Genomic DNA, 25,145 nt, shown 5'->3' with positions numbered 1-25,145 from the left:
TCCCCGGCCAGACGTGTGGCCAAGGACACGCAAAGCTCTGGTTTCTGTGTGGGCTCCTCTCTCATGGATCCGGTTTCCAGACACCAGACAGTTCCCCTCCTCCACTCCCTCCGTGGGGAGCGAGGGGAGGAGGGGCTCTGGGGGTGGGGGTTCCTCGTGTCTGGAACCCCCGCCTCGGTGACCGTGGAGGTGCCTGGGCGAGACAGCGTTCCTCCCAGGCTGGGCTGGGGCTAAGTGGCTGCTGTCGGATGCCCTGATGGAAGAGGAAGGTGGCGTCCCAGGGTGGGGTGGGAGGCTCAGTAGCGACACGGGAGGGGGCTCCTGCTGCCCCTGGAATCCAGTCCTCTGTCCGCTGTGTGTCTGTACCTGCGTGTACGTGTTCCCTGTGTGCGTGGCTTGGGTGGTAATCCGGCCAAGCGTGTGTGTGGCCACGTGTCCAACAGGCTCAGCCTGTGGTCTCTTGTGTGCTGGTGCTTGTGAGTTTTGCAGAGGGGGCGCTGCGTGCGTGTGCCGTGGGGGGTTCCACGAAGGAGCAGCTGTCTGTGTGCACACATGGGCCTGTCTGCATCTCGTGTGCACCTGCAGGCGTGTGCTCAGGTGTGTGTTCTCGGGCTCCCTGGAGCAAGGCTGGGTGTACCTCGTCATGCAGCCTGCACACGCTCGCCTTGTGCTCTGTCCATCAGGCGCCATGCTGGGGACGCCGTGAAAGACGGTGGCCATGTCCTGTCCTTGTGGAGCTCACAGTCTAGCAACACATACGCAATTTGAGTCAAGGGCTCCTATTATGGGAGTTGAGGAAAAGGTTTGTGTCTCATCCTCTGGAGTGGACAGGGTCCCAGCTGGGGAAGGTGGCCCCAGACTCTGAGGGCAGCAGCCCCCACTGCCTGCACCCCGGCACTACATCAGTCCCAGGCTTGGGGCATCCTAGGGTCCGGCTCTGCACCACTTTCCTCCTCACCCCCTTTCTCCCTGATGCTCCTGCGACATGCTAAGCATGAGCCAGCCCCAGGACCTTTGCACTGGCTGTTCCTTGCACCCGAGAGCCTCCCCCAGACATCTGCGAGCTTTTGCTCCCTCACCCCCTTCGGATGTCACCTCCCCCGTAACCTTTAGCCCATGCACCCTGTTTAAAATCGCAGCTTCCCACACTCCTTCTGACTTTCCATAGAGCCCATGGCTTTTCACATACTCTGTAATTTCCTGGCGTTTTGTGCCTGTTTGTTTACTGTCTGTCTCCGTGACAAGGATCCAAGTGTGTGGGGATGTTGTCATTTGGCTTTCGGGTCTCAGGCACCTAGAGTCATACCTGGCCCACAGGATGTGTTTGGGAAATCTCACCTGAGTCAATAGGAGGCAGCCCCTCCAAAGGCCTGGAGGTCTCCCCCGTCCGTGCCTTGTGACTCCCCTGCAGCCAAGCCCCTGCCCTGTACCTGTCCCTGAGCGCACACCTGTGTGGACTCTCAGGTGGCTTCGTGGCACTGGAGTGTGTGAGGTTATCTTTGTGGGCAGGTGGCTCCCAGCATAGCTGTGTGCGCCACAAGGTTAGATCCGCGGGGGGAACATGGGGACCACGTGCCCTTGCCAGGGGGTAGGAGCCCCGGGGTCAAGGTCTGAGCAGCCGCTCCCCCCTCCTCCCGGGGCACAGACCCCAGCCCCTCTCTCATGGGATGGGACCCTTATTCATGTCCGCCCCGGCGCACTAGGGAACTAGCCAAACAGAAGCGCCCCCCCCAACTCCCCCACCTCCCGCTCCAAAATTTGGAGGAAGATAAACATTCAATAAATAGATACTGAGGCTAAAAATAACCGTGCAAGTCACAAATGGGCAAACCGGGAAGGCGGGTGCATTTTCTCCTTTCTGCCCCTCGAGGAGGAGGTGCGGGGAGCCCAGGGGCCCAGGGCTGGCTCTGTAGGACAGGGTTTCCCAGCCGTGGCGCTCCCGACTTTGGCGCCACCGCGTCATTCTCTGTGGGGGGCCGTCCTGTGCATGGAGGTTGCTTAGGAACAGCCCTGGCCTCCACCCACGAGATGCCAGGAACACACCCTCCCCCAGTTGTCACACCTCAGAGTATCTGCAGACATTACTAAATGTCCCGGGGTCCGGGCCAGCAGCATCCTGGGTTGAGCGCGATGGCTCCCGAGTAGAGATTGGCAAACTTTTCTGCAAACAGCAGGGTCGTAAAGGTTGCAGGTTTGTGGGCTGCCAGTGGGCTCTGTGGCATGTTCTTTTTTCTCCTCTTCTGCTCTTCCCTTTGCAAATGTAAAAACCATTCTTAGCTCACACTAGCTGTATAATACCAGGCCAACCCCTGCTGTAGAGCGCCACCCAGTGGCCGCTGGTGGTGACGGTTGGAGCACCCATGGATTCACCCTCATCGGCAGAGGGGCAGCCCCCGTTGGGGGAGCATTTGTGTGCTTAAGTGCATGGCGAGTCCCCACACAGCCTGTCCTCAACACCTCCCCATTCTCAGCTCCTCCTACTCTTCCCCCAAGCTCACAGCCCCAGGGTCACACTGGCTTCTTTGCTGCCACTATTCCTCAAACAGTCAGGGCCCAGCCCCAAGGCCTTTGCACATGCCTTGTTCCCTGCCTGGAGCAATCTTCTTCCCTGGATATCTGCCTGGCTCCTTCCTCACATTTGCAGGGCTTTGCCAAAGTGTCATCTTGCCCAGGAGAGACGTCCCTTCCTGATCACCCCATTTAAAACTGCAGCGCCCCCCAGCGTCCCCTCCGCCACCAGCCCTCTTCCCGGCATTTTCCTCCATAACAACACTGGGACGCTATAGAATCGACTGCTTTGGTTCTCTTTGTGTTGGTTCCCCAGTGCCGGGCATAGTAAGCACATAGTAAGTGCTCCAAAAAAGATGTATGGAATCACTGAGTAATATTTCACAGCCACCTGGTGAGGCCATCGTCTCCCCTGTGGAGAGACAGAGCTCAGAGGACTGATGTGGGTGTCCTGGAGTGCACTTAGCTGGGATTTGAACCTGTGACTTAAGGGTGCTATGCCCAGGGCCTCTTCCCGCTTGCTCTGCTAGGCATCCTGCCCTGCTCTGCTTCAGGTCTCTGGGCTGCCCGCCCTGTTCCTTCACTGCCGGCATCTGGGGACAGCAGGGGTGCCCGAGCCACCTCTGCACCCTCTGCCTCAGGCCCTGTAATTCTTTGCAGCCCTGCTCTGCTGAGCTCAGAGTGCCAGGCTCGGGGCTGGACAGCAAACACCCTGGAGTGGATGGAAACAGATCACAGACCGCCGTGGTACTGACCTGCCAGGGTGGGTGGCACAGAGGAGGTGCAAGTCAGGGAGGGCTTCCTGGAGGAGGGGGCTTCCCAGCTGTGACCTGGAGAGGGAAAGTGGTGGGGAGGGAGAGAGTCTGTGGGAGAGAGGTGCTGCCCTGCGGCCAGAGAGAAGGTGGCGGCTCAGTGGGATCGTGGAGAGGGGAGGCTGGAGGCCAGCCCTGGGGTTGGGAGTCTGTGTTTTGGTTTGTTCATGGGGCCGCCATCAAAAGGAAGATCAGAAGCAGGGGGAAACTTCAGGTTTCTGGCTTTGACAGCCTGGCGGACAGGAAGATACGGGCAGATCCCGTCCCTCGTCTGCTCAGAACCCTCTACGGCTCCCACCACAAGCAGAGGAAAAGCCAAAGTCCCCCTCCAGGGTCCACAAGGCCCTGCACGACCTACCCGGTGACACTACCGCCCTGCCACCCTCACCTCCTTCCACCCTGCCCCTTACTCACTGGGCTCCAGCAACACTTCAGCACATTCCTACATTCCTACCGCAGGGCCTTTGCACGGTCATTCCCTCTGCCCAGGGTGCTCTTTCCCCAGGTACCTGAATGGCTCACCTCCTTGAGGTCTCTGCTAAAATGTCACCTTCTTAGGAGGTGTTCCCTGGCCGCCCTGTCTACATCTGCACCCACACATACACCCCCATACTCTCTCTCCCCTCGAGGCACGTTTTCCTCCTTAACACTTGTGGCCAGGCAGGAACTCGGTGACTATCTACCAAGTGGACAATCTGCGCTTTGAGTTTGTTTTGTCTTTGTTCACTAAACAAATGAGCAGGCACCCGCTCCTTGGCCCTGGCTGGCCACGCAACGACAGCCAGAAAGTCCCAGATGGGACTTGCTCCTTGAGACCTAGCTGGTGGGAAAGATAGACATTTAACAGCTGAGCCCAGGTCCAATTAGGGGAGCAGAACTGTGAGAGTGGATATGAGAGATACCAACGCAGTCCTGGTGGGCAGAGCCTTTGGAAGGAAGAGAGAAGAAGAGAGTAGGGACCGAGGCCCTGGAACTGTGCGTGTGTGTGCGCGCACGCGCGACAGAGAGGGGGATGGGGTGGGGGGAACAGGCACTGCAGGAGGTGCCTGAGCAGACAAGGTGATGGGAAGGTGGCAGGAGATGAGGGCCTGATTTACCATGTTAAGGCATCAGAGGCAATAGGGAGCCATAGAGGGTTGTAGGCAAGGAGGGATGCAATGAGGTTTTCATTGTGCAAAGATCATTCTGGCTTCAGGGTGGAGATCAGACAGGGGAGACCCAGGAGGAGGCATCTGAGGGAAAGGGATGCTTTGAACGGCCTCCACCCCCCTGCAGTCCAGCGCTGCTTGGCAGCCAGGGTGACCTTTTAAAGCGTCTTCATCGAACATTTATATATCAACTTCCTACTTGCACCAGGTGCTGTGCTGGGCCCTGGGGACCCGGCCACAGACAAGACCTAGTATGCAAACCTCACCCCGCAGAGTCAACATCGAGTGGCAGAGAGTTAATAAGCAGATAAATAAAGTGCGTGGCATGCTGGTGAGGAGTACCATGGAGAAATAAAGCCAGGACAGGGTGGAGGAGCGCTGGGGCCAGCACGGCCTCCCCGAGCAGGTGACATCGGAGTAAAGGCCAAAAGCAGACTCTGGAGGAACCGTGAGGGTATCTGGGGAAGATGGAACAGCCTGTGCAAAGGCCCTGAGGTAGGACTGTGCCTGGTATTTCCCATTGTGTAGGGCCTTACAGGCCTGGGGGAAGATTTTGGCTTTTACTCTCAATGAGGTGGGAGCCATGGAGGGTTCTGGGCAGAGGAGGGATGTCACTGACTTGGGTGCTCACAGGGGCCCTCTGCTGGCCATGGGGGGAATAGCCTGTAGAGGGAGGGCCGTCCAGGGGGAAGATGGTGGGGTTGGACCAGAGAGCAGGCCTGGGAGGGGTGGGGAGTGAGCATATGAAGACGTAGCTGAGGACCGTGTGCCTCTGTCTCTAGGAGGTAGGTCTGTTCGTCCCCAAGTAGGGATGGGGAAACGGGCTCAGAGAGGCCAAGAGCCCCGTTTGAGGCCACACAGCAGATTCAGACCCAAGAGCTTTGACTCCCAGCCGCCACTTCCCCAGAGATGCATGTGGATGCCTGAGGGCTTCCTGGAGGCAGCTGGATTTGAGGAGTGGGCAGGAGGCAGGAGGTGCAGCTAGAGGGCTGTGTACAGAGGGGCTGGCTACTGCCAGGAAGGGGCGAGGCTGTGAGGGGCCCAGAAACCCCCACCCCCCTTCTTGGTGTCTCCTCCCCCCTCCCCAGGCACTCAGACTCCCACCCACTCGAGCACAGAGGGTTGCCATGGCAACCGCAGGCTAGGGCAGACTAGAGGCGCCCCCTCTCCTCTGACAGCCGGTTCTCCTCCTGTCACCCTCCCCGTCCTCACCCTAGGGCACCCGAGGACAGAGTCTGGGGCCTCAGTGGCCCACCCTGCTGTGCCCACCCTTGAACTTGAGATGGACGTGGGGCTTGGACCCAAACATGGAGGCGGGTGGGTGGCCAGCAGAGGTGGCCAACCGTGTGACCCAGGAGTTGGAAAAGCCCGGGCTTGGGTCCCCATCAGTTCCCACGGGTGAAATGGGGTCACCTGAGACCACTGAGGTGCAAGGTGCGGACAGACACAGGTGGGGACTCGCCTGGTCCCGTGGGCGCAGACCCTCCGGGCGTGTGCAGCTCTGAGAACACGTAGTCGCTCGAATGCAGCAGGGACCTGCTTTTTTGGTCCCCAGGGTCTCCCCAGCTCACCAGGCCGGGCCCGGGGGGACAAGCCTGCCTGGATTCAAGGCCCACCTACCAGTTGCGCGCCCCTGGGTATGTCAGCTGTGGGCCCTCACTTTCCCCCTCTGCAAAATGAGGGTGCAAGTGCCCACCCTACGTAGTTGTCACGAGGGTTAAATGAGCTGCATGTGGAAGGTGCTCCGAACGGGATGTGGAGGTGTCGGCCACTGTCCCTGGCATCTCGGGCAGTTCCTTGCTGGAGAGCCCGGCCGCACCCCACCCCGGGCGCTTGCTGCTCCTTACGAACGTTTTCCCCAAAGTTGTGTGGCCTGGGGCCCCGTCCCTTCCTCTGCCTCGCCATGTCCTGACGCCCCCGGGGGTCTCCTAGGGTTGCCCTAACAAAGCACCACAGACTGGGCGGCTTTAGCAACAGAAGTTTGGTATCTCACAGCTCTGGAGGTTCGAAGTCCAAGATGAAGGTGTCGGCCAGGGTGGTGCCTTCTAATAGCCACGAGGGAGAATCTATACCAGGCCTTCCTCGCGGCTCCTGGGGGTTGCTGGCAATCTTTGGCAATTCCTTGGCTTCTAGAAGCATCACTCAGCTCTCCGCCTTCCTCAGCACATCAGGCACTTGAGTGCGTGCCTGACTGTGTCCAGATCTCCCCTTTTTATAAGGGCGCCATTCATACTGGATTAAGATCCATGCTAATGACCTCGTTTTAAATCGATTATCTCTGTGAAGACTCCAAACACAGTCACGTTGGGGGCTACTGGGCATTAAGACGTCAACATATGTTTTTTTGGAGGGGACACAATTTAATCCATCACAGCTCCCCGCCCCACCAGAGCCACAGGGATGGTCAGGCCTGGGTCTCCCACCCCCCACGCTGGGCTGGTCCCTGGAGAGCTCTATCTGCACCCCTCAGGCAATGGTCTCCAGCCTGTGTGGTCAGGTGTGGCCCCCAGGTCAAAGGACGTTCCCAGCTGCCTTCACCACCATCCTTAATCACTCACCCTGTGTTCATTCGGTAAATATTTGCTTGGGGACCTACTGCGTGTTCTAGAGACCAAGAGACAGCAGTCAGGGAAACCAAGTCCCAGCCTCGGGAGTTTCCATTCTCCTGGGGGAGGGGAGGTAGAAAGGAAATTTACAACCCCAAATTCACATATGGAAGCCCTAAGTCCCAGTGTATTTGGAGATGGGGCCGTCAGGGAGGCAATTAGGGATAAATGAGGTCACAAGGGTGGGACCCTGCTCGGAGAGGACTAGTGTCCCACTAAGAAGGGAAGAGACGCAGGGATCTTTCTCCCTCTGCGTGCGCGGAGAAGAGGCCCTGTGAGGATGCGGCGGGAAGGCGGCCGTCTGCAAGCCGGGAAGAGAGCCCTCGACAGAAGCTGAATTTGCCGGCACCTCGGCCTCGGATCTGGCCTCCAGAACTGTGAGAAAGTAAATTTCTGCTGTTTCAGCCACCCGGTCTGCGGTACATTGTCACGGCAGCCCAAGCTTACTAATACAGATGGCAATGATGGTGACAAGGGACACTTTGCCCTCCTTATGTGCCAGCCTCGGCCCTGAGTGTTTCCTGTGTACGAATTCATCCTGTTGCACAGCTTTGCCCCGTGAGGTATAAAAACAGAGACACAAGAGGTCATGGGACGACGGGGGCAGCAGAGGCAGGCGTGGACCACAGGGCACCGTGATACGGGGCGGCTGAGGCCCGTGTCTGCGTCCCTTTTCAGAAAGCCTAAGGGACACAGAGATTGGGGACACAGGCTGAGGCTGTGAGGTGGAAACCCGAGTGGCTGGAGGAGACAGGGCGGGAGCCGGAGGTGTCGGAGGGGTTAAAGCAGGGGAAACACGTGTCGAAATTGTCTTTAAAAGGACCCCTCTGGAATGGATGACCCCAGAGGACATTATGCTCATTGAAATAAGCCAGGCACAGAAAGACAAATACCGCGTGATCTGGTTAGGCGCGGTGGCTCATGCCTGTGATCCTAGCACTCTGGGAGGCTGAGGCGGGAGGATCGCTCGAGCTCAGGAGTTCGAGACCAGCCTGAGACCCCGTTTCTACTAAAAATAGAAAAGTTAGCCGGGCATGGTGGCGCATGCCTGTAGTCTCAGCTACCCGGGAGGCTGAGGCAGGAGGATCACTTGAGCCCAGGACTTGGAGGTTGCAGTGAGCTACGATTACGCCACTGCACTGTAGCCTGGGCAGCAGAGTGAGACTGTCTCAAAAAAAAAAAAAGGAAAAAGAAAATCGTATGATCTCACTTATCTGTGGAATCAAAAAAAAAAATCAAACTCATAGAAGCAGAGAGTAGAACAGTGGTTACAGGCTTGGGGTGGGGCGGTACAAGCTTTCAGCTGAGGAAGTTCTGGAGACCCAATGCACAGCATGGTGACCGGAGCTAGTAATAATGCGGTTTGTACTTGAAATTTGCTGGGAGAGTAGACTCAAGTGTTCTCCCCACAGTCAACAACAACAGCAAAACAGTAACTAGGGAGAGGTGATGTCTATGTTGTTGGTTAGCTTGGTTGTGGAAATCCTTTTGCATTGTGTACAGATATCCAAACATGTTGCACCCCTTAAATATATACAATTTTTATTTGCCAATTGCACCTCAGTAAACATGGGGAGCAAATTTAAAAAGGACCCTCTGAGGAAACAGTCTAAGTATTGATCAATCGGCGAATGGATAAACCAAACATGGTCCGACCGTGCACCAGAATATTACACAGCCGTGAAAAAAGAATGAGGCGCGGATCCCTGCCACGGCGTGGATGAACCTCGAAAATATGAGGCTTCTTTATGAAAGAGTCCAGACAGAAAAGGCCACATAGCGTATGCTTCTGTTTATGTGAAATATCTGGAATAGGGAACTTCACAGAGATAGAAAGTGGCTGAGGTTACCAGGGGCTGGGGGAAAGGGTAGGGGGAGTCATTGCTTAATGCGTCCGGAGCTTCTGTGTGAGGTGAAAAAAGTAAGTTTTGGAAAAGTTCCAAATCAATGTTGCATATCAGTGGGTGACAGCTCCACAACACTGAGGATGTCAATAATGCCACCAAATTGCAGCACACTTAATGGTTCAAATGGCTGTGTGATTAATGCCACGGAATGGGACACTTAGAAAGGGCTTAAATGGTTAAAAGTACTTTATCATTTTTTCTTAAAAGTTCCCCTGGCTGTCAGGAGATCCCGGACTTTGGGGGCAGAAGGGCTGGAGGGCAGCTGGGAAGTAGCCGGGGCCCAGGGCTGGAGGGGCAGACGCTGAGGACGGATGGGGTGTTCTGGAGGTGTGGACAGCCCCAGGACTTGCTGCTGAGCTGGATTTAGGGGTAAGAGAAGGAAGTCAAGGGTTTCAACTCCTGGGGTTTTGGCCAGAAGAGGGTGGTCGCACCATTGGCTGGTACAGGGGGCTTTGTTTTGCTCCGGTCTGACTGAAGGTCCCTTGGAGACCCCCGACGGAGGTGTCGGCAGTCAGGGAGAGGCAGCGCTGCGGAGCAAGTGTGGCTGTCATCACAGCCTAGGTGGCATCTGAAGCCATGAGGCTGGATGGCGAACGGGCTCGGGGACCCCACCTGGGGTCCCAGCATCGTAGCCTGGGAGGGGCAGAGGAGCCACCCTTTCAGATGGTCGCCGTGACTGGCGCCGTGCTACGGATAGCGCCCTCCGATGGGTCCCGAGCTGGGCCCCACGTGTACGTGGACTGCTGTCCTCACCAGTGCCCTGCACGTCAGCGGAGCTGGGGAGCTGCGCCCGGAAGCGGAAGAGACCAGCTCAGGGGCACGCGGCAGGTGCAAGCGGAGGCGGGGTCTGGACCCACGTGGGGTGGCTGCCTCCAGCCCCTGGTTTCTGGTGGCCTCCCCACCATTTTAACGTCCCCTAACCAGCTGAACTTCCTCCTGCTCCGATGCCTGGTGCAGGGGGCAAAGAAGGGGAGAGCGCGGGCTGGGTCGGTGCGCCCCCTGCATCCGGCCATGGCTGGGAGGTAACAGGGAGAAATAAGGAAGTTCAAATGATGAAGGCGCTCCCCACCCCCAGTGTAAAACGCTGTATAGTAACGATCTGAACGTGCCACAGACGGCGTCTGCTCAGGGCTGTCAAGTGGGGGGTTGTGGGCTGTGGGGAGGGGGCAGAGAGCTGCCGCCGGGTGGGGAGGGGGCATCCAGGGCTGCGCAACAGATATTACCCTCCCTTTCCCATGTGTGGAGACCGAGGCGTGGAGGCGGGTATTCCTGCCCCGTGGACGTGCCTCTCTGGTCTCTATTGAGGACCTGTTCCGAGTCCCTGCCTGCGTCAAGGGGTTTACGTTCTAGTGAGAAAGGCCGGCAACAGACCTGCCAATATAGAAAGGTAATTTTAGGTGCACTTGAGAGCTGTGAATTAAAAACAGGGAGAAGGGTCAGGCACGGTGGTGACTCACACCTGTAATCCCAGCACTGTGGGAGGCTGAGGCAGGAGGATCACTTGAGGCCAGGAGTTTGAGACCAGCCTGGGCAACATAACAAGACCCCATCTCTACAAAAAAAAAATAGCTGGGCATCATGGTGTGCACCTGTAGTCCCTGCCACTCTGGAGACTGGGGCAGGAGGATCGCTTGAGCCTGGGAGTTTGAGGTTGCTGTGAGCTATGATGACACCACTGCATTCTAGCCCGGCTAACAGAGCCAGACCCTGTCTCAAAAACAAACACACCAGCAAAACCAAGTAAAAACAGGGAAAAGGATGGCAGGTGGAGGAAGGGGGTGGGTGCTGTTTTGTTGGGGGGGAGCAGGGTAGGTCATCTGCTGGGGTGACCTTGCACTTGAGCCCTGAATGATGAGAAGCCACAGATGACATGTGGGGACCCTGGGAGAACATTCCAGGCAGAGGGAACAGCCCAGGCAAAGGCTTGGGGGCCAGAAGGGGGTTGGAGCTAGAATGTTCCACAAACAGGATGGAGGAGGGAGGAGGGAGGGGCTTGGTGGCGCCAGATCATCCACGTCCTCTAGGCCGTGGTGAGGAACCGACACCCCAGCAGGGCCGAGGGGAAGGTTCATGCTCAGATCAGCGTCCCTTAGCTCTGAGCAGAGGGCACACTGGGAGGCAGGCGGGGAGGCCAGGAAGGAGGAGGCCGGGACAACGTCCAGGTGTCGTGGGACGGTGGCCTGGTGTCGTGGGACGGTGGCCTGGTCCCAGGTGGTGGTGTCTTGGGCCAGAGGCAGGCAGAGCCCATAGGACCTGCTGATGGAGCCTTCCATGGGGACGGCAGGGAAGGTGAGGAATCAGGGTAGATTCCTAGGTTTGGAGTCTGAGATTCATTCATTCATTCATTTAGCAAATAATTCATTGCCATGTGCCAGACCTGTTCCAAAAGTTGGGGATATGGCCATGAATAAAACAATTCAGTGATCCTTGCCCCATGAGGGGTACGTTCCATACACCAGAAGAATAATTAGGTTTGGACAAAGGCCCAGGGAGCCAGCCCTGTGGATAACTGGTGTCAGAAGCTATAGGCAGAGGAGACAACAAGTGCAAAGGCCCTGGGGCAGGGCCTGGTGCGGCCCAGGAATAGCAGGAGTGGCTGGAGCAGAAATGAGGTTGCTCACTAGGCCCTCACTTCACAAGGGCTTTGGTTTTGGGGGGAAACAGTAGTTGGGGCTCTGTTGAGAGATTCTAGACTGGAAGTAAGAGATTTGGAAAGTATCGGCTTGGCAGTGGTATGGAGACGCTAGGGCAGCCTTGGATGGGACAGGCTGGGGTGACGGCCGGAGAGGACAGAGGGTCCTACTCAGTGAATGTGTGTTTCTAGAAAGTTCCTGGCGGGGCTGATGCTTCTGGGCTAGGGCCACAGCTGGACCACCAGGTGTAGTTAAAGGAAAGAGCGGAGGGCAGACATCTATCTGGGTGTGCGATCTTGAGAGCATCTGGGGAGACCGAGGCAGCGAGAGAGGTGACAAGGAGCAGCCGGGAGGGAGGAAGGAACGGGTCAGAACCGAGCGCTGTGCCCGGGGACGGAGCAGGCAGGGGCGGGGAGGAGGGCAGCGGAGGGCACACAGCACCCGCCCCTCCTCCATCTCCCCGGCTCCCCCGGGGAGGACAGCTCCCCTCTCCTGCACCGCCTGCCTGTCTCCAGTACACCCCGAGGGTCCCCCGGAGGGGAAAGAGGGGGACTCGGGCGTCCCTGGTTCCTGATCTGTGGCGCCAGCCAGCTGGATTCTAATTAGCTACCAGAACGCGGGCGACAGGAAGCAGGGGGCTGGGGCCTGGACTCGGATTCCTGCCCAAGACCGGGAGGCTGCAAGCTGGGGCCAGCACGCCTGGGTCCCCCACCCAGGAGGACGTCAGCTACCCTCCTCCTTGCTCATGGGTGAGGGTGCCGGGCGGGTGGATGGGGCGGGGGGTCAGGGGTCAAGGATGGACAAGAGGCTTTGGGAGGGTCCAGGGCCTTCCTGGGACACCCTGATGAGCTGCCCCCAAGACAAGAGGATCTTCCAGGAATTTCCAGTGGGGAAAAGGTGGAAGCCCGTTTGGTCAGAGGTGCCCCAGATGGGTGGGTCTGTTTGCCGGGGTATGGGAAGGGGGCGCAGTGTGAGCTGCGGGCCCTGGAGGGTGGGGTGGCCCCGCCAGTTGAATGCCGACCCCTTGGCCAGCAGCAGGAGGGCAAGGGGGTGGCGCAGTCGCCCCTGTGCCCTGCTCACTCTCCCCGTCTTCCCCCAGGCTGGTGGGCCAGGCCGTGGTGCCCGCCAGGTGATGCGGGGCGAGGCCCCCCACACAGGCCACTGAGAGTCCTGGACGCATCCCCGGCCGCTGCCATGGCCCGCCTGGCCGCAGTGCTCTGGAGTCTGTGTGTCACCGCCGTCCTGGTCACCTCGGCCACCCAAGGTAGGTGCTGCTAGGGCCGGGGAGGGGAGATAAAATGTAGAAATCCCTTCCGACCACCTGGTAAAGAACCACGCCCCAGACTGAGGCCGGACCAGGCTGGAGGAAGACTCTGTGCAGCCCCTAATGCCACCAAAGTGTCCTTGGACCATCCCCTCCGCCCCAACGAGTCAGCCAGGCCAGGGCTCCAGGGACCATCCCACTGTGGCCCCTGGGACCAGGACAGGCCTTCCTGGTGAGCTCGCGTGTGTGTGTGTGTGTGTGTGTGTGTGTGTGTGTGTGTGTGTGTGTCGCTGTGATTACATCTCCGAGGCTCTCGCTGGGAAGAAGGCTTAATTAAAGCGTGCCCGCTGACGTTTATTTAAAAACAACTAATTACGCGGCTCGGCCCTATGCCGGCCCTGGGATCCTGCACACGCCACAATTAGTGCCCCAAGCCTGCCCGCCCACCCTTCCCGATTACTCAGTTACTGTCCTCGTGGCGGGCCCAGGCGGGGACAGGGCAGGGTGGGAGAGGAAGAGAGAAGCGCCCCTCGACCTGGGCTGTGCCCCCTGCCCGCCCTGCCACCCCGGTCTGAAGGGCACTGGTGGTGGACCCAGCTCCAGCCCCAAAGGTGGAGGGGACGTCGTTCAGCTGTGCCCTGGGGCCTTGGCGCTGATCCGGCCGGCCGGAAGCCTTGCTCCCCCGGCGCCATGCCCATCTGGGTCCTGCCCTATAGCCCCAGCTGGGCCGGGAGGGGCTGCTTCCACCCCCAGACCCATCTGAGCCAGCCCTCCACCCCCAGCCCTCCCTCCCAGACCCGGGAAAGCTAAAATTAGACGAGGAGGCAGATGGTGCTAGAGGAACACACGTAAAACTTTCCCCCTGCCGGGACTCGACTCACCCCGGAAAACCCCGGGGGCCTCGCTGCCGTGCCCTCGGGTATCCAGTCAGCGTCGGAGGGACCACATCTCCAAAAAGGCCTGGCTCTGCCGCCATCGTGTGCGAGTGGCCCCGTGAAGCCCCACGCCAGAGGTGGTCGCTCCCTGCACCTACAAGCCATGGTCCCCACATCGGAGCCTGGGGCCCCTCTCTGCACCCCCACTTCCCGCCACCACGCTGCAAGGCCCGGCTGGGACCAGTGTCCCGGGAGGTGCCGCCCTGGCTGGCGTAGACCGCGCCAAGCCCCCGCCGTTGTGCAAAGACTGACCGCCTTAATAACATTCATAGTGACAGCGATTAGCATTCATACCGTCTCATCACGACGGCCGCACACATTAACGCCCTGGGTCCACCGCAGCGGCCCTGTGAGATGAGAATTGTTCTCACTGCCCCTCGGGAGGGATAGAGGCACAGGGACAGTCAGTGACTTCAGTGAGGGTACAGTCGGGAGTGGCCGAGCCGGCATTCCGACCCCAGCCGGCTGTCTGGCTCCCCAGGCCGAGCTCTCGGTCCCCGTGTGGCACAGGATGGTGGCTGACGTGGAGCGTCTCGGCCCGCACCGGCAGCTGGACCTGCCCAGGGCATGTCCCTTCAATAATCGGGAAGCCCCTCACTGAGGAACCCCCCTCCTGCAGGACCCCATCCTTCAAGAGCATTTCCTAGGGCACAGAATCCCTGCGGTACGATGCTGGGCTGCAGATGCCCGTTTTCCAGATTGGGAAACTGAGGCTTGGGGAGGCTATGGCAGGGGCCGTCCAAACTTGAGCATGCATCAGAGTCACCTGGTGGGCAAGCAGCCCCAAAGGCTCCTGGCCTAGAATCTGCATTCTGAACCAGGTGATGCTGTAGGTCCCCAGGCCACACGGTGCCTGCCCCAGCAGCTGGGAAGTGGCAAGGCTAATCTCTGTGGTTTCATCTAGAAACCTCAGCGCATTCCTGTATTTTCTCTGCTCCTTGTGCGGGGCAGTGTGACATTAGGGTAGCCCCCAAGGCCACCCTTACTTCTGACACCAACCACACGTTCAGGGGTCCCCCAGACCACACTCAAGTTTGACGACGCACTAGAAGGACACAGAACTCGGTGGAAGATGTGATGCTCACGGTTGCAGGTTGCCACAGCGACAGGATACAGGTTATAGCCAGACAAGGGGAGAGGGGCATGGGGCAGAGTTCAGGAAAGTTCCACGCGCAGAGCTTCCAGTTGCCGGCTGCCCGGCCAGTGGAGCGGTGGACAGCGTTAACCCTCCTGGCAGCGGCGCATGGCAACAAACATGGTGTCGTGCCAGCCAGGGGGGCTGCCCTGAGCCTGCCATCCGGGATCCTTATTGGAGCCTGGTCATGTAGACACGGTTGACCTAAAGCTCCAGCCCCTCCAGAGATCGACCGATGCCACGTGACCCAAGCTCCCGCCCTAAGTCACATTGTCAGTGTGCTCGTTGGCTAGGGCTGCCGTGACAAAGTTCCACGGACTGTGCGGCTTAAACAACAGAAATGCATCGTCTTACAATTCCGGAGGCTTGCAGCCCGGAGTCGAGGTGTCGGCACGGTTGGTGCCTTCCGAGGCCTGGCTGCTTGGCTCAAGCGTGGCCGTCTCCTCCCCGTGTCGTCACATCTGCCCGTCGTCTCACCTCTGTCCGTCTCCCTGTCCACATTTCCCCTTTTTGTAAGGACCCCAGTCACGTTGGATCGGGCTCACCCTAATGGCCACGTTTTAATTTGATGACTTCTGTAATGACCCTGTCTCCAAATAAGGTCACATTCTCAGGTACTGGGCTGAGGACTTCAGCATATGAATTTGCGGGGAGACACAGTTTAACTGTGGACTATTATCCGACATGGAAAATAGATGCTTTTATCAGGAAGGACATTCCAGGGGCTTAGAGGTCACTTCCTGGGAGCTTAGAGCAAAGGCCAGACTCTCTTTGGGCCAGATGAACGTCTTTACTGCACAGGCGGGCACACTGAGAAGCCCATTGTACAGCTGAATAAACTGAGGTTCCCATCGCCAGCTTTAGAGGTGGTACCTCCTCCGAGGCCAGCAAGTGGGGTCTTCCCTTCCTGGCCCGGGCTCCCCTAAGCGTGACACCACGGCCACCCCCATTCGCCCGCAGGCCTGAGCCGGGCGGGGCTTCCGTTCGGGCTGATGCGCCGGGAGCTGGCGTGCGAAGGCTACCCCATCGAGCTGCGGTGCCCGGGCAGCGACGTCATCATGGTGGAGAACGCCAACTACGGGCGCACGGATGACAAGATTTGCGACGCCGACCCTTTCCAGATGGAGAATGTGCAGTGCTACCTGCCGGACGCCTTCAAGATCATGTCGCAGAGGTGAGTCGGCGTCCAGGAGGGTTTCTGAACCAGCGCGCACGTTCCGGCCATGGTCTCCCGGCCGGCGCGCCCTGTTCGCCTGTAGTCTTCTTGATTTATTTATTTTGTTGTGACACAGGGTCTGGCTTGTGTGTGAATGTGTGTGTTTGTGTTTAAGTGTCTGTCTGGGAGCAGGTGTGTGGCTGTGGGTCCCCGGGAGCGCGTGCGAATGTGGCCGCGTAGCCCAGGCTGCCCGCGTGTGCGGAGCTGCAGCGGCCTGTCGCCCACAGCCAGTGCGCCTAGACCCAATGGACCTTCCCTCCAGGTGACACCCAGACTCTGACCCCTGCTTCCCTGGCCACCTCGCCCCGGGGTTGCTGCAGTAACCTGCCCGTTGTCCTTGCCCCCTTCTTACCTGCTACTGTCTGTTCTCCCCGTGTCGGCCCGTGGGCGCCTGTGAACACCTGCGTCGGTCCCGTCCCTCCCTTCCTGACCACAACTGTAGCTCCCCATTTCCGAACCCCCTTTCCTGCTTTCTCTCTCTCCTAGCCCCGCCTCCCATCCATATTTCTGATATTTTGCCTCTTTATTGTGTCTATTTGGTGTTTTCCCTCACTGGGCTGTCAGCTGCCCCCCACCCCACCTCCGAAGGACAAGGAGTTTTGTCCACAGGCAAGTAGGTACACAGCAGGCGCCTACAGGATGTTTGCCAAACATCAGAGAGAGCACAGGGTTCATCCACTCCAGGACCCAGAGCATAGAACGGCAAAGGGGAAGGAGGGCTGGGGCCAGCCCAGGATGTGTCACTGCAGGTCACTGCCAGCCTCAGGAGAGGTTGGGGCAGGGGGTGGGTGTGGTCACGTGGCTGAGACAGGCAGGCTGGGCCGGAGCGGCCTCATCTCCTCCTTCCCACCATTTCTCTCAAACTTCCATCCTCCTCCAGCAATCCTGGCCCTCTGCCTGCCTTCCTGTCTCCTGACACCCTGCCTGGGCATTCCCAGTCCAGCCTCCCAGCCTTTGCTTAGACTGTGCCCTTCCTCCTGCCTCCCCAAATGCTCCCTGCCGACTTCATTCATTCGGCACCAGCTCTGGGGGCTGCGCTATTCTCCACGTCTCTCCAGCACCTAGTACGGCATCTGGCCCAGTTCTGTTGCCCGTGGGGAACACTGAGCAATGTAGTTCCTGGGGCCGAGGGAGCGTGATGAGGCCTCTGGAGCCACATCCGGAAGGACTTGGGGGGGAGCTCTCAGTCCTGCTTCCTCTGCCGAGTCCCCAGCCACCCCGCAACTCCACCATCAAAACCTGGAGGCTCTTTGTATTGTTAAGGTTACAGCTAAGCTGCTCCGACAGGATACCCCAGAATAAACATCCACCTAAACTAGATCCAAGTTGAGAATCACCCTCGCGCTGGCACCAGCTTCTCTCTCTCTCAGGGCCTCCCCAAGCGCAGCCTTTTAAAGGCATATGCCACGCCCACTCTCTCCTCATTGGCCAGTGCTAGGTCACGTGCACTTCCGGCTGCAGGGGAGGCTGGGATACAGAGCCTCCAGGTGGAAGCCCAGCAGGTTTTCTTTTATTCAGGTACCAAGTAAACAAATTATTTATTTATTCATTCATTTACTTATTTATTTATTTTAAATTGGCAGGATAGTGCAATTTATATTTAATGGACTAAAATTAATCATTTTAAAGTGAACAATTCAGCCGGGCTCAATGGCTCATGCCTGTAATCCCAGCACTTTCGGAGGTGGAGGTGGGAGGATCGCTTGAGGTCAGGAGTTCGGGACCAGCCTGGGCAACATAGTGAGACCCCATCTCTATAGAAAATTTAATATTAGCCAGGCGTGGTGTTGCATGCCTATACTCTTAGCTACTAGGGAGGCTGAAGCAGGAGGATCACTTGAGCTCAGGAGTTGGAGGCTGCAGTGAGCTATGATGACACCACTGCACTCTAGCCTGGGTGACACAGCAAAACCCTGTCTCTGAAAAGTAAACAATTCAGTTGTATTGAACACTTTGACAATGATCTGCAACCACCATTTCTACTTACTTCCAGGACATTCCATGGCCCCAAAAGGAAACCCCATACCTGTTAGCAGTCATTCCCCATTTCCCCCTAACCCCAGGCCCTGGCAGCCACTGACCTGCTTTCTGTCTCTATGCATTTGCCTGTTCTGGGCATTTCATATAAACGGAGTCACACACTGTGTGACCTTTTGTGTCTGACTTCTTTCACTCAGAATCGTGCTTTTGAGGTTCATTCATGTTGTCGTGTGTAGTGTGTATCAGTGCTTCATTCCTTTTGATGACTGAATATTATCATGTATTGTATGGATATGCCACATTTTGTTTATCCATTCATTGGTTGGTGGACATTTGGGATGTCTCTACTTTTTGGTGATTGTGGACGTGCATGTACGAGGATTTGCTTACATACCTGCTTTAAGTTTCGGGTACAGCAGTCCCTCCCTTATCCACTGCGGAAATGTGCTAAGACCCCTAGTGCAGTGGTCCCCAGCCTTTTTGGCACCAGGGACTGGTTTCATGGAAGACAATTTTTCCACGGACTGCCAGGGGGGCTGGTTTCAGGATGATTCAAGCACATTACATTTGTTACATTTGCAGCTGCTCCCCAGCACTAGCATCACTGCCTCAGATCATCAGGCATTAGATCCTCACAAGGAGCCGCAACCTAGATCCCTCACATGCGGGCTTTACAGTAGGGTTCGTGCTCCTATGAGAATCTAATGTCCCTGCTGATCTGACAGGAGGTGGAGCTCAGGCGGTGATGCGAGCCATGGGGAGCGGCTGTAAATACAGACGAAGCTTCGCTCACTCCCCCAGTGCTCACCTCCTGCTGTGCAGCCGGTTCCTAACAGGCCACAGACTGGTACTGGTCTACAGCCCAGGGGTTGGGGACCGCAGCCCTTGTGGATGCCTGAAACCACAGATAGCATGGAACCTTGTATATACTGTTTTTTCCTATACATACCTAACTAGGATAAAGTTTAACTTGTTAACTAAGCACAGCAGGAGATTAACAACAATAACTGATCATTAGGCCAGGTGTGGTAGCTCACACCCATAATCCTAGCACTTTGGGAGTCCAAGGTGGGAGGATTGCTTGAGCCCAGGAGTTGGAGACCAGCCTGGGCAACAGCAAGACCCTGTCTCTACAAAAAATAGAAAAATGAGCCAGGCAAACTGGCGTGCACCTGTAGTCCCAGCTACTCAGGAGGCTGAGATAGGAGGATCGCTTGAGCCCAGGAGTTGGAGGTTGCAATGAGCTATGATGATGCCACTGCACTCTAGCTGGGGTGACAGAGCAGGATCTTTTCTCAAGGAAAAAAAAAAAACAATAAAACGAAGAAAACCTGATAATTAAGTTATTATTAGTAAAGTATTAATAAGTAAAACAAGGGTTACTTGAACACAAGCACTGCAATGCCGCAATAACGGAGACGGCTATAGCATGGACGTGTCCCAGACAGCACGAGATCTCATCATGCTACTCAGGATGGCATGCAATTTAAAACTGACGAACTGTTTATTTCTGGAATTTTCCATTTAATATTTTCGGACTGAGGTCAACCGTGGGTAACTGAAACCGCAGAAACTGAAATCGCAGAAAAGGGAGGACTATTGTGCATACCCAGGAGTGGAATCGCTGGGGCAGATGGTAACTGTTTAACCCTTTGAGGCCGGTGTTCTGTATTTAAAGAAGGGGTGGGGCTGATGGGTATGGACAGACCCTCCATGGCCTGTTCCCCCCCCCCGCCCGCCTCCTTATCTCTCCCTCCCCGCTAGATCCTTAGCCCTTTCTTGAGTTTCTATGTCTGTGTTTAGCACTCACTGGTTACGGGCAGGATCGAAGGGGAGACACAAGGACCCCCTCTGCCCCATACCCGTTGGGAAGCCTCCCACGCTACTTCCTGCACACCCCCGTCCTGCCTGACCTAGACCTAGCCTGCTCCAAGGAAGGAGGACCCTGACTGCAGGGACACACAGCAGATGTGACACGTCTTTTTGCTGTTAAACAGGTTCCCCTTTACGTGCTAGTCAGACCCCTGGGAAGTTGACAGGGACTCGGAGCTCTCTCTCGGGAATGGAGAATGGCTTTCCCATAAAGACTCTCTCGCGCGGCTGCTTGGGCTGCAGATGCTCACAGCAATGTCCAAAAGGTGGGACGTGTCCACGAGATGGTCTGCGGTGGACACGGCTGGACCCTGTGAGCATTTCCTTGAGAGCGTGTTTGCAAAGACACCGCTTCACGTCTGTGGCTTCACTTGCATTCCTCTTCAGTGGACAATGCAGGGGCTTTAAAGTGAATTTTTTAAAAAAAATACCAAAGATGTAACAGTATCAGTGACACTCAGAATGAGAGTGACAAGGGGTGGCCAGGAAAGCACTGCCTGTGGGGTGACGCCTTCATCCCAGCCCCAAGCGCTGTGCCGGGGCTGAAAGTAGAAGAACCCTGTCTGGTGGGAAGGAGAAAGCAGGCAGGAAACAGAAAACGATGCCCACGCACGGCCTCTGGGCTTGGTTTCCAGCTCCACGGCGCCTTCCCAGTTTGGGGGTGTCTGTTCCCCTCCTGACCCCGGAGGCCCTCTGGGTGCAGGTGTGTCTTTCCCAGCGCCCTGTCTCTCTTCTGTAGGTGTAACAATCGCACCCAGTGCGTGGTGGTTGCCGGCTCGGACGCTTTTCCCGACCCCTGTCCTGGGACCTACAAGTACCTGGAGGTGCAGTACGACTGTGTCCCCTACAGTGAGTCATCTTGTTCCTTGTGCGGATGCGGGCCCTTCCCCCTATGGAGCAAGCGAGGAGGAGACACCTTGACCCACCACCACACGCATGCACGGGGCTTGGGCACAGGGGGAAGAGCTGGGCCTGCCCGCTCCCTCACATGTTCCTTCTCCCTGACACCCTGGTCCACACTGGGTGCCTGCTCCCCCTGCCTCGCAGACTCTGCCCTTTCCATGGGGGCACCTTCTCCAACTCTGGTTCCCTGGCCCACTCACCTCACTGCTTCACGCACCCCTGCTCATTTACGCACTTCCAGGCCACGCTCTTGTGCTCTGCTTGGCACACTTAATCTCTCTTCACCCTCAGCCTTGCTGCCCTTCTCATCCCTCTGCCTCCCTCCTCTGTTCCCATCCTTCCCTTCCTGAGCCCCCGCAGGCACCTTCTCCCTCTCACTCACCCCCCACCTCTCTCAACTCCCTCTCATCACTCTCACTCCCCACTCACCTCCACTCCTGCTCTTCCCAGTCCCAGAAGCTGGACTTTACACCCACAGAGACACAGATCACCTGCTGAGGCCTGGTGGCAGATCCGGTGTGAAGGGCTGGGGGCATTTTCAACAGATTCATATCTCCCAGTTGGTTTGCCTAGTACCGTGATAGCACTTCCTGTCTGCAGAGGAAGTGCCGCCATGTTGGATAGAGGGTGGCCTCCGGGAAGCCTGAGGAATGTGATATGGGGAGCCAGAAACCTGGCTGTCTTACACCTGGCAAGGGGGAGCAGACAAAGACAGGGTCTCTCCTCCTCAGCACCCCACCCTTAACATTGCCCTTCTTTCCTGCCCTCTTTCTTCCCTCCCCCCTCCCCACCACCCTTCCCTTTCCTCCCCCACCGGGCTCCATGTAGCCAACCTGGAGGTAGGGCCTCCAGGCAGAGGGGGGAGGAGGCAGGGCCACCAGGGTGTCTGAGTGTGGTGGGCAGGGGCAGGGGACCAGGAGACCCTGTAACTCTCCCCTCCTGCCCCAGCCTTCCCCCCCAACCTTTGATTTCTCCTTGCAGGTGACTCGATGACGCTGGGGAAAACAGGATCCCTTATGTGCTTCCATAATTTTCTTCTTTTACTTCTTGCCCTTTCCTTTCAGTGCCTGAGGCCTTCAGCCACCACCTGAGGGGGACGCCCATCTGCTCCTTGAAGCCTCCCCACAGCACTGGGGACACTGCCGCCCCCGTGGCTGGGGCAGCGGGGAAGGCGGGTGGGAAGCAGTGAGCTTAGCGCAGATGGCAAGTCAGCTGGGCCTAGGTTTGAGGCTCAACTGGGCTCTTGAATTTTCTGGCTCTGAAACCTTGAGCTAGTGACTTAATGTCTCTGGGCCGCAGCGGAAGGAGGCGTGAGTCCGTGAGAGGAGGCGTGAGAAGCGCTCGGCCTGGGGCCGGCCACAGAGTCTGCTCCCAGTGGCAGAGTTTTGAGTGCGGAGTGTCAGGTCCCCAAGGGCAGAGTCTCCATCTTCACCCCGCCCCTGGCGCCCAGACCCGTGCCTGGTTCAGGAAGTGCTCAGGAATGGTACGGATGCGCTCTCAGCCAGCCGAGCCTGTGTATTCATCTGTGCTAGGGGTGGGGAGAGATCAAAAGCCATCCCAGGGATGCTGCGAAGAGTAGGGACAACGTGGGCGAAGCTCATGTGTGCCCCGAGCTGTGGGTGCCAGGGAAACATTCCCTGCTTCTGCCGGCCATGTGGCCTTGGCCATGTGGCTTCACTTCACTGGGCCTCATTTTCCCCATCTACAGACAAGGTTCTGGAAAGACTGGCTGCGGGTGCCTCGTGTAGTTCCTGGCACCTCATAAACGTGGGACACTTGGCACATGTGGCCTTTTTTGCGACTACTCGTGATGCCTTTCACCAATTATTATTGTTACTTCTGTGGTCATCAAAGTAAAACTAACAACGGATGATGGACCCAGCTGCTCCCGAGGCAAGCGAGATTAAGGGCAGGAAAAAGTCCCTGTTCCAAGTAGGTGACACTCATGTAAAGAAGCAGGAGAAAGCCTAGAGCGTCTCGGAGCTGAGAGACCCCTGGGAGCCGAGTCCCGAAGTGTGTGGTCCAGGAGGCACAACCTACAGAGAGGGCTCTGGGGACAGAGGCAAGACAGCCCAGGGGATGGGCAGCCCCCAGTCTGATGGGCGAGCTGGCCCTCAGGGGGACAGGACACACACACACACAGTGGATGTCTGAGGCAGAGCGAGGGGCCTAGCTGGCTCTGGTCCTCCAGCGGAAAAGGGCTGGAGTTACGAGGGGGACAGAGGTAGCTGAGAGCACAGGGAGGCTGGGCACCCAGTTGTCCCCTAAACGTCCACTGAGCACCTCCTGAGTGCCAGGCCCTGGGTAAGGCACTGGGAAAGGAGCCAGAGCTCCCCGCCGAGGCCACCAAACGCAGGCCAGGAGAGCCAGCCCCTGGCCAGAGGCTCCTGAGGGGCCAAGGACGCAGAGCTGGAGAGGAGCGGCCCGGGCAGCCGGCCGGCCCGGGGCTTCAGAGGCTGGGGTGACCCCAGTGCTGGTGAGGGCGGGTCAGGGGTGGGTGGCAGGGGCTTCTGTGGGGAGGGGCACTGGACGTGTGGGGACCCCTCCACATTGGATAAGCCCAACTAACGCTGGATTTGCCTTGCAGCTGAGCACAGCCTAACCGCCCGCTTCCTCCCCCAGGTGCCGCCCGCCGCCAGGCTGCAGGCGGGCGCAGAGCTCCCGGCTCCTGGGGTCCTGGGCCTTGGGTGGGCAGAGCAGAGAAGCCTCGGGCTTGCCCCCGGTGGGGGGAGCGTGGGAGCGTGTCTGTGCCCCCACCTGCTGTCCCGCCCAGTCTGTGTCCCCCACCCCCCACCTCTCTGCCTCTGTCTCCCCGCCCTGGTCCTCTCTGAGGCCCGGGTGCGTCTGCCTGTCCGCCTTTCTGTCGTTGCCGTGTTGGCTCTGCCACCCTCTCTCTGTGTTTGCTTCTTCTGGGTTGTGAGGGCTTGGGGGAGCTTAGCTGGACTTGGGGGGCCAGCACGCAGGGGAAGGGGTTCAGCCTGTTCTCTCGGCTGGGGGGCCCAGGCCCTGGGAGACGCGGAACCCCGTCCCCTCGGGCCCCTGGTTCTAGCAGGAGGGTAGCAGGCAGGGTGGGAGGGCAGCCGAGAGGCTCCTTCACCCCACCACTCCCTGGTGCCCCCCCAACCAGAGCCCACCTCCCAGCGGGGGCTCCCCCTCCCTGCCCCTCTGCACTGAGGTTGCCCCTCCCACCTGAGGGCTCTGTCCACTGCCTGCCTGTCCCCCTCCACCCAGTGTCTCTCTTTGTCTCTTCCCTCCGTGTGGCCCCCTCCCCCGACTGTCTCCCTGACACCCCCCTCGCCCCACTTCACCCCAGAGGAAGGGACTTGGGGGCGGGGGCCGATCTGATGCTACTACGGAAGGGGTTGTGGGGAAACAGGAGCGAGGAAGGAAAGGAAAAAGGGGGCGTGTTGCCAGAAAAGAAACGAAAGCAATTTAATCTCTTTTTTTTTTTCTCTTTTTTTCTTGCACATTTTTTTTTTCAATTTGTTTTCTCTCTCTCTTCCGATGCTTAAAGTAGAAGTGGAGCAGAAAGGTAAACGCACTGTCACCAATGCTAACCCCTAACTCACACTTCGTTCTACCTGTGCCATACTTATGTCGCCCGCCCTCCCCTCCCGGCCCCTTCTTCTCCCCCAACCCCCACTCGGTCCCGTCGATGTCCCCCACCCCGGGTGTCCTCCCCGGTGGGGCCAGCCCTAGTGCGGCCACGGGCATCTGCACCCTCCAGATATCCACGGAAGCTCCTCTCTGAGCTCGGGCAGGAATTTCTCTCTCCCTCCACCTGCCCCCCTCCCACCCTCCTTCTCTCTGACTCCCTGTCTTTTTCTCTCTCTCCCTGTCCCCTCCTTCCTGGTCCCTGCCCTTGCAGGGGACCGGCCTCCTCTCTTACTTCTTTTGCCTCCTTCAGGAGAAGTGTGTAAGCATCTAGGGCGGGTGGGGAGGGAGGGACTCCGGGTGAGCTGTCTCTCTCTGTTTCTCCCTCCCTCTCTCCGTCTCTCTCTCTCTCTCTCTCTCTCTCTCTCTCTCTCTCTCTCTCTCTCTCTCCTCCCTCTGCACCTTTTATAACATGTTTCTGGTTCAAGGGAGGCGGGATGGAGGGGACACCTTTGTTTTCCTTTCGGGGAGCAGATTTCTCCTATCTCTCGGGCTCCTGGTGGCTTAAGTTCCTTCTGGTTTGGCGTTTCCAAGGCCCAGAGCTGTTTTGGAGCACGGAGCACCAGTTCCCC

The 25,145-nt window shown here is 57.9% G+C and overlaps 1 protein-coding gene across 2 annotated transcripts in view; it reads left to right on the top strand.

Annotated features, from left to right (window-relative positions):
* ADGRL1 (adhesion G protein-coupled receptor L1) overlaps positions 1–25,145 on the top strand; it is a 42,663-nt gene that overhangs the window by 2,815 nt on the left and 14,703 nt on the right. Inside the window, exons 2-5 of one of the 2 annotated variants that reach the window (XM_012641470.1) lie at positions 12,714–12,878; positions 15,909–16,122; positions 20,756–20,865; positions 24,437–24,451. In XM_012641470.1, the coding sequence (XP_012496924.1) occupies positions 12,809–12,878; positions 15,909–16,122; positions 20,756–20,865; positions 24,437–24,451 (409 nt within the window). In that variant the 5' untranslated portion in view covers positions 12,714–12,808. The remainder of the gene's footprint in view (positions 1–12,713; positions 12,879–15,908; positions 16,123–20,755; positions 20,866–24,436; positions 24,452–25,145) is intronic. The other variant, XM_012641471.1, reaches the window with a different exon arrangement.

The sequence above is a fragment of the Propithecus coquereli genome, unplaced genomic scaffold (genome assembly GCF_000956105.1).
Source record: "Propithecus coquereli isolate 6110/MARCELLA unplaced genomic scaffold, Pcoq_1.0 Scaffold164, whole genome shotgun sequence".
Lineage (NCBI taxonomy): Eukaryota > Metazoa > Chordata > Mammalia > Primates > Indriidae > Propithecus > Propithecus coquereli.
Note: the sequence above shows the minus strand (reverse complement) of the source record. Positions and strands in the feature narration are given on the sequence as shown.